General features: G+C 45.5%; 1 protein-coding gene across 1 annotated transcript in view; it reads left to right on the forward strand.

Moving 5' to 3' along the window:
• SRD5A2 (steroid 5 alpha-reductase 2) overlaps window positions 1–6037 on the forward strand; it is a 68846-nt gene extending 62809 nt beyond the window's left edge. Inside the window, exons 4-5 of the mRNA XM_034764976.1 lie at window positions 3740–3890; window positions 4931–6037. Of these exons, the coding sequence (XP_034620867.1) occupies window positions 3740–3890; window positions 4931–4997 (218 nt within the window). The 3' untranslated portion in view covers window positions 4998–6037. The remainder of the gene's footprint in view (window positions 1–3739; window positions 3891–4930) is intronic.
• The last annotated feature ends 2870 nt before the right edge of the window (window positions 6038–8907 follow it).

Genomic DNA, 8907 nt, shown 5'->3' on the forward strand with positions numbered 1-8907 from the left:
GCCTGTGGTGCTAACGACAATCCCCCAGTTATCTCTCCTGTCTGCAACCTGAATGGCGGTCACATGGATCTTGAACCAGGTGCCAGGACTAGGTCAGAGGTCACAGTCTCCAGTTTTCCCACCTTGTGAATAATTTCCCAAAAATATGGCCAGTCCTGACCAGTAATGACAGGGTAGTGCCAATGTTGAGGAAGTAGCTACCAGGAGGGCATCCATATGCTGACCAACAGTTAACTATAGTCATCTGCTGGGGAAGGCCTTCACATCTCCATGAATGCACTGGAGGAAGATTATCTCACTTGCAACCCCTTCTACCGCAGCCAGGGGAGACTGGACCAAGGTGTGGCTACATCTGGAGTCCAACAGACCATGCACTTTTGTCCCATTAATCAATCCAAGTACACCTCTACCTCGATATAACGCTGTCCTCAGGAGCCAAAAAATCTTACCACGTTATAGGTGAAACCACGTTATATCAAACTTACTTTGATCCACTGGAGTGCGCAGCCCCCCCCCCCCCCCCCCGGAGCACTGCTTTACCAAGTTATATCAGAATTCGCGTTATATCGTGTCGTGTTATATCAGGGTAAGGTGTACTGTTATTTTGGCAGGCTCTTTCTTCCTTGCTCTGCTTTCTGTTGTTCACATCTGGGCATACTCGCACTCCATCATGGGGCATTCTCTTCAGATGTGTCCCAGTTGCCTACATGAGAAAAAGATCACCATGTTGTGGTCTGAGCCCATCTTCTTGTTCAGCAATGACCCTGCTTGTTGTAGGGGTCTGGCATCTAAGTCTGTAGTAACCCCCACTCATTAGCAGGGCTGTGGATCAACTGTCCTGGTTAGATTTTTGTCCAGGCTCTTCCTGGCCTGTTGCTGTGACTCACTGAGAGACTGAAGACAAGGTTATTTGTCCCTGATCAGCATGGGGTGCCTTCACCTGACCAGGCTTCACATCAGGCTGGGTCAGCTTCTAAGCCCTAGGTTGTGCCCTTCCATCTGTCTCTGGAGGTTCCATGCAGCCAAAAAATTTCCATCAATTAAATTAATGGAGATATCCTATCTCCTAGAACTGGAAGGGACCTTGAAAGGACATTGAATCCAGCCCCCTGCCTTCACTAGCAGGACCAAGTACTAATTTTGCCCCAGATCCCTAAGTGGCCCCCTCAAGGATTGAACTCACACCCCTGGGATTAGCAGGCCAATGCTCAAACCACTGAGCTATCCCTCCCCACCATTGTTAATGACGTTGGCTGATACCCGTACCCACTCCCATACCTGAGTGAGGACTATTTGTTTGAACTCCTCTACAAGTATTAACTTGGCAACTTGAGCTCCAGTTCTCTCCTCCAACCGTAACCACTACCAGCAATGGTCCTTCAGTTTTTGGGCCACCACCTGTGGCTGGACTCCTTGGGGACACGTTTGCATACAGAAGTGGTGGAGGAGCACCTCTTTGCTGATATAGAGAAAGTCCAGCATGGCAGACTTAATCATTGTGTAATCCCAAGCCAGAGCCTTACCCTTAGGTATGGCGAATCGGAGCGACCGCCCCAGGCCCGCGCTTTGGGAGGCCCCGCAGGAGGTGGGCAAGGAGGCAGGTGGGTGAGTGGGGTGAGAAGGCAAACGGGGAGGCGAGCAGCAGGTGGGCAGGCAGGCGGGGGGCGGAGCGAGGAGGAGCCTACCTACGAGAACCTCCCCCTCCCCCCAGCGCCTCCTGCCCACCGGCGGACCCCGCTGATCAGTGCCTCCCCCTCCCTCTCAGTGCCTACTGCGGATCAGATGTTTCACTGAGTCAGGACGTGGTGGCGGGGACGGGAGAGAAGCAAGGGTGCAGCACACTCAGGGGAGGGGGCGGAACTGGGGGGGAAAGGGGCAGGGGCAGGAAGAGGCGGGACGGGGGTAGGAAGTAGCAGGGCGGGGGTAGGGCTTTGGGGGAAGGGGTGGAGTGGGGGCAGGGCCTGGGCGGAGCTGGGGAGGAGCACCCCCTGGCATATTAGAAACTCGGCGCCTATGTCCCAGGCCCTGCACCCCCCTAGGAACGGCCCTGTCCTAAGCAGCCAAAAGGTCAAGCCTTCAGCAGGCTGTGTCAGTCAGATAGGGGATGAGCACAAGGGCCAAGTGCTCTGGAGGCTTGCATCTGGACCTGCTCGAAAGTGGTCAAGAAAACCTCAGGGTCATATTTTAAAACACAAATCAGACAAAGAATTCAGATTTAAGTCATAATTCTAACATTATAATAAGGTTTTACATTAAATGTTACTTTAGTGTAAATCTTTTAAAACACGAATCAGGCCCCATCTTAGTCAGCTTCACTGGCCGCTGGATCCCTGGCTGCCCTGGCCACCTGTTGCACCACAAGTAACTGTTGTACCAGGTTTTGTTGCAGGTCTTTCTGCTGGGTCGCCATCTCGAACAGCAGCTGCTGTTGTTGGGTTGTCTGGAGCTGTTGTTGAGTGGCCCATTGCAACAGTTGCTGCTGAAACTCCCGTTGCTGGGTTGACTGCTGTGGCTGGCTCCCTGTCAGTCAGCCACTTGCACCATTGCTCTGGATCTATGCTACTTGGGTTTTTCGTCTCTCAGGTGCATAGGATTCAAATCTCCCTCTAATTTACCCTTATGTCAGGGTTGGGACATAAGCATTCTCTACTGCTATACCTCTCTCACTACACCCACTCCTTCAGGAAAACAAAGATTAAAAAAGAAGATAGAAGAAGTATTGACACTCCTTCTTTCTCAGAGGCCCTCTGTAGCCTAGACTCTCAAGCTGTATTCTTGGTCAGCAGCCCACTGCTTCCAAGGCTCAGGGAAACTCTGAATTGCAGTCCTGCTCTTTCAGAGTGCCATGCTGCACTGAGCAGCAATCAAGCCTCACAGGTGTGCTGGGTGAATGCTGAGTGTGCCCAGACGAGTGCTTTAACTCCTTTCTGACTGGCATGTGGAAATGACCCATCACAGGGCAAAAGAGTTGAGGACTTCTTCTATGTCATGCTCCCCTGTCTAAGGCATGTTCCCCTGATGAATCTATGGCCTGTTGTGTAAAAATTGCCCTGACCAATATTCTGGATCTATGTTTTGCCATTGCCAAACCTGCTCATCAACCCCTTTCCTGCTCCATCTTCTGTCCCCTTTGGAGAGAAGTGATTTGGGAGTGTCATGTCCTTGAGAGAGAAGTGCTCTGAGCTCAAGATGGGGATCTAGGATCTTTCTGGTTCCAGTTCTGATCTTGACTCTGACTCCTTCTATTGCCTTGTTGCCTCTGGTAACCTCTTTCTGCCTCAGTTACTAATTTACCCTAACATGGGTTTGGTGAGTAGCAAAGGACTCTAGCTCCAAAATATAGATCCAGAATTTGAGCTCCCTGAATTAAGGCCAAAAGGGACCATTCAATCATTTAGATTGACCATCTGCATAACACAGGCCCTATTTCACCAAGTGTGATCTGTGAAATAGGTTCAGGCCTGTCTCTAGCTGTGAGAATTGATGTTTGTAAAGTGGTTTGAAGTCTGTGGACTTATTTCTCCTCTAACTTGTGCCAGTTTTACTTTAGTATAATTCTACTGGCTTCAATGGAATTATTCATTGATTTACATGAGTTCAGTGGAAGGAAAATCAAGCTTTCTAAATGTTAAAAGTGTGACTTACAGTCTCCACCCTGCAAAGTTTTGTTCTTGACTTGAAATTAGGGTAATTAGTTTTCACTCTTCTTATATGCACTTGTGACTTTTTTTGAATGCAGGGGGACTGTTCACATATGTATCTGGAGCTAATTTCTTTGGTGAGATAGTGGAATGGTTTGGCTATGCCATAGCAACCTGGTCCATACCAGCCTTTGCATTTGCACTTTTTACACTGTGCTTCATTGGGCCACGTGCTTATCACCATCACAGGTATCAAAACCAAGATTGCTTCATGCTCACCTACACTTGCATAATCCAGGGATGGGGGTGGAATTCAGGATAAAGTTGAAATGTCAGTACTGTGTATTGAAGCAGAAATTCCTCCTTATTCAATGTAAAGAACATTTAATGTGGGAACATCAGGAAAAAGCATGATGTGGTGGTGTTTAGCAAGTGGAGTTTTCAATTGATTCCCTCATTACATTTTCTAGAGCCTCCATTTTTAAAAGTGACATGGTTTTGGGTACATTGATTTTTGGGGGCCCAACTTGAAGCACCTTAACAGGACCTGATTTTTAGAAAGTATTGACCATCCATCCTCTGAAAATCAGACCCCATTAATGTGAATTATATAGTCAACACTGAAATGGAAGAAAGTGTTCCAGCAGCAAAGGTAACAGCCTCTATTGCTGAGCATTCCTACAAGCCTCTAGAGCTTCCATGAGGCAAGGAAAGTGCTTTAGTCCAAGCCAGGAGCAGTTCTTGGCTACCATTAGTGATCCATACCTGGACATTTTGGGGTGAAATAAAGACAGCAGTAAACTGTAACTCCAAAAAAGTCAAAGGGGCTGACAGCCATTTACATTAAACCTCTTTACACAGCTCTGGCAATGTAAAGGGGCTTAAAGTGACTGTAAGCTACATTACATCTCCACCCATGTTAAAGGCCCCTTTTGACTGCCACAGCAGTGTAAAGGGGCTATAATGTAAATGTGAATCAGATCCTAGCAATTTACTTTGGATTTACACTGGTGCGAATAAGAGTGGGATTTTGCCCTTAGAGCTACAAAAGATACTGCAAGAATTCAGATTTCAGTCATAACTTTAACATTATATTACGTTTTGATAGTTAATGTTACTTTTGTGTAAATCTTTTAAAATGTCTCTTTTATGCAGTTACTGAAATTGGTTACAAAGTGAGGCATTTGGGGGGGGGGAATTGCAGGATGGAGGAAGATTAAGCTTTGTTAAAGCAATAAGTGAAGTTTTCTGGCATACATGCGGTTTCACTCTCATTTATTGTCTTTCAGATACTATCTCAGGATGTTTACAGACTATCCAAAATCAAGGAAAGCCCTGATTCCTTTCATTTTTTAAAGTCTGAAAATGAGGACTCCTTTGTTTTTTAGGGGGGGTTTACATAGTCTAATTGTAAACTGAGGTTTCACTGTAAAAAACGTGTGTAAAATAATATTGTTGGTTTAAATGATCAATAATGTAATTCCAAACTAACAGTCTTGTGTTTAACTACAGTAGGTACCACAGATAACTTTACTTGGAGACACTGAGGTAGCTGAATGTGCAAAGGGAGCCCTGCCAAACAATGGGCATGATTGTCAATGGAGTTACACCAATGTAAAACTGATGTAACCCTATTGATGTCAATGGAGTTACATTGGTTTAACACTGGTGTATGAGAGTAGAAAATCAGGCACAATATCTGTATTACCTCTTTGAACAATAACTTTTCTACTGCTAGACTACTACTATTTCACCATCAGGGATCATTCTGTTGTTCATTAAAGCATTCACAGCTACCTCAGGATTTTTGTCTTGCAAATCCAGATTCTCTTCAGACATGTAAAAGCTGTCCACCCTCTATTGCTATTCTTACAAAGACCGGAGGTGCTAAAAGTAGGACAAAAATAAAAACCACATAAGACATCTTCTAGTGAATGAAGACGTTCTCTGATGCCTGTACTTAATTTTGTCCAAGGAGAACATTGTCAGATATTCTCCATCTTCTGAACTGACACAGGAACATTGCTGAATTTCCACAGAAGCCCAGTGTGTCTCCTGCTACCTTCAGAAGGTAGTAAGGATTTTTTCCTAAGGTTTCACCAATTCCAATAGGAACACAGTTCCCAAAAAAAACTAATATTGTTAGTTACTTATGAGAGCATAATATAGATCACAGTAATTATCCCAGTCGATGGGGAAGACAAAGGTCAGACTCCCACAAACTAAACACATTATGTGCCTCTGAAAATTGCCTTTGGATTGATTGTATGCAATTTTATATACAGTACAATAAAGTTTATGTAAAACAGTGAGCTGTCTCAGTCTGTAACTGTTTTTTATAGGAATAGTGTTGGGGGTGCCACACACAATTTCCTGTTTGCTCTCAGTTTCTTTTCCATGGCAGTCTCCCATTGTTTTGATATTATTATTTATTATGTTTACTATGATAATGCACAGGGCCAGCTGAGAATGAGCACCCATTGTGCTAGGCACTATACAAACATATGAGAGACAGTCCCAGTCCCAAAGAGCTTACAATCTAAATAGACAAAATAGACAGAAGGTTGGGAGGGGGGGGGAATGGGATAGCTACAACACACAAGCAGAGTGATCAGTGCAGTGGTGACAAATGTCATACAAGTGCCACAAATTTATTTTTGCTTTTGTTAAATTATTTCAATGGGGTTATTTAGGAGGTGATTTGCTAGCTGAACTAGACTCACTATTGGTGTTATCCAGTGTAATGTTTTGTGAATGACAAAGAAATTAGACATGTTTCAGGGTAGCAGCCGTGTTAGTCTGTATCAGCAAAAAGAACAGGAGTACTTGTGGTACCTTAGAGACTAACAAATTTATTTGAGCATAAGCTTTCATGGGCTACAGCCCACTTCTTCGGATGCATAGAATGGAACATACAGTAAAAAGATATTTATACATACAGAAAACATGAAAAGGTGGAGGTACCCATACCAACTGTAAGAGGCTAATTAATTAAGAGAAGCTATTAATAGCAGGGGAGAAAAACTTTTGAAGTGATAATCGAGATGGCCCATTTCAGACAGTTGACATGAAGGTGTGAGGATACTTTAACATGGGGAAATAGATTCAATTAGTGTAATGACCGAGCCATTCCCAGTCTCTGTTCAAACCTAAGTTAATAGTATCTAGTTTGCATATTAATTCAAGTTCAGCAGCTTCTCGTTGGAGTCTGTTTTTGAAGCTTTTCTGTTGCAAAATTGCCACCTTAATGTCTGTCACTGAGTGATTAGAGAGGTTGAAGTGTTCTCCTACTGGTTTTTGAGTGTTATGATTCCTGATGTCAGATTTGTGTCCCTTTATTCTTTTGTGAAGCCCTTGAGGAATTCTACCATGATTTCAACAATTTCCATCCCACCATCAACCTCAGCCTAGACCAGTCCACACAAGTGGTCCATTTCCTAGACACTACTGTGCTAATAAGCGATGGTCACATAAACACAACCCTATACCAGAAACTTACCGACCGCTATACTTACCTACATGCCTCCAGCTTCCATCCAGGACACACTACACGATCCATTGTCTACAGCCAAGCTCTAAGATACAACTGCATTTGTTCCAATCCCTCAGACAGAGACAAACACCTACAAGATCTCTATCAAGCATTCTTAAAACTACAATACGCACCTGCCAAAGTGAAAAAACAGATTGACAGAGCCAGAAGAGTACCCAGAAGTCACCTACTACAGGACAGGCCCAACAAAGAAAATAACAGAACGCCACCATCACACAAATCTGAAAGCTTATGCTCAGAGAAATTAGAGATAGAAAAGGCCTATTAGCTCATCTAAACTACCCTTTTCTGCCAGTGCAGGATTATTCCCTTGAGTATGTTTTCTCTGAATCTGTCTAGTCAGCTTAAAATGTCTCAGAGCTTCCACGGGGAGACTATTACATGATCTTAGATACCATCAATAGAGATTTCTTTTCATCCCAGCATGATAGTAAGCCTAAATTTTACATGTTTTTAGTTTCATTGCATTTTGTCACCTTAGTTATGCCACCTCATCCCATGGAAAACAGTTCTAGGTAGACAGATCTTTGTCCATTGCCTCAAAAGTATTAGCCAACAATACCAGCTGGATTCCTGCTGCTGCCACTGCCATACCTAGGTCTGAAAATCTGCTGATGGGAATTGATGGAGAAAAAAACAGAAGCGGTGAGATGCTACTGGAGTTGGCCTTTCCATAAGCTTTCCCAAGAATGGAAGTTGAAGTAGTGGGCAATACTTGGCCAAGCTGTTCTTATCAAGCAATGATGCCCTGAATGAAAGGCACACCACAGCATATTTAAAGTTGACTGGTAGCTTCAGGGAAAGAGGACCAGGTCTGGGGAGGGAATTTGTCTCTATTCTTTCCTCCCTCACCAGTGATATTTGGGAATTGCAAGGGCAGGGGCACCACTGTCTATTTCCGTACACCCACACTCAAGCTTTGTCTAATTCTGCTGCCCTGGGCTACTTCCTGTGTGTTCCTTCAGTTTGGGGAATGGCCCCTTGTGGCAGGGTAGACTAGGTCGGGAGGCTCCCTGTTGGAGGCCTCACAGCCCTGCCTCACCCTGCCCCGGAAAAGAGCAAGGAGAAGTCCTCAAGGCAGCCTAGAGTGGTTGCAAGGGAGTAGCCAATCAGAGGGCTTGCTGGAGTGACCAATCAGGGGCCAGAAGGGCCATATAAAAGGAGGCAGCCGAGGCAGAGTAGTCAGTTGCTGCCTGGAGCTTGAAGAGGGCTGGGCAGCAGGACTGAGCCCAGGGAAGGCTGCGAAAGAGCAGGTGCCTGGCTGGCTAGAAGAGCAGCAGGACCATGGACAGGTCAATGTGGGCAGACTGAGCCCAGAACCTAGCCAGACCAGGTGAGGGTACCGTGACAGGCCCTCTGGTTGAAGGGTCTGGTTGAAAACTGAGCCCAGGGAGGGTTGCTGAAATGACACCAGCTGAGGGTGCCAAGATGGGCCCCTGTTGGGCTGTTAAAGAAGGCAGTGTCTCCAGGAAGGAAGCCTTGGTGCTATGGCCCCATACCAGGGCTGTGAGAAAGAACTAGAGACTGAATAGCCTGGAAAGGGGAGGGTAGTGTATATGTGACCCGGACGGAGGGCTGAGTCACTGAAGACCTGCTGAAAGAACCATCAGCCAGGTCGGGGGGCGCTTGTGAGAGGCGGGTGCCACTCTGTTGTAAAAACTAAAAGAAAAGCAGCTCACACTACCCAGAAAGGAGGTGCTCGTGAGAGGTGTG

Source organism: Trachemys scripta, chromosome 3, assembly GCF_013100865.1.
Source record: "Trachemys scripta elegans isolate TJP31775 chromosome 3, CAS_Tse_1.0, whole genome shotgun sequence".
In the NCBI taxonomy this organism is placed as follows: domain Eukaryota; kingdom Metazoa; phylum Chordata; order Testudines; family Emydidae; genus Trachemys; species Trachemys scripta.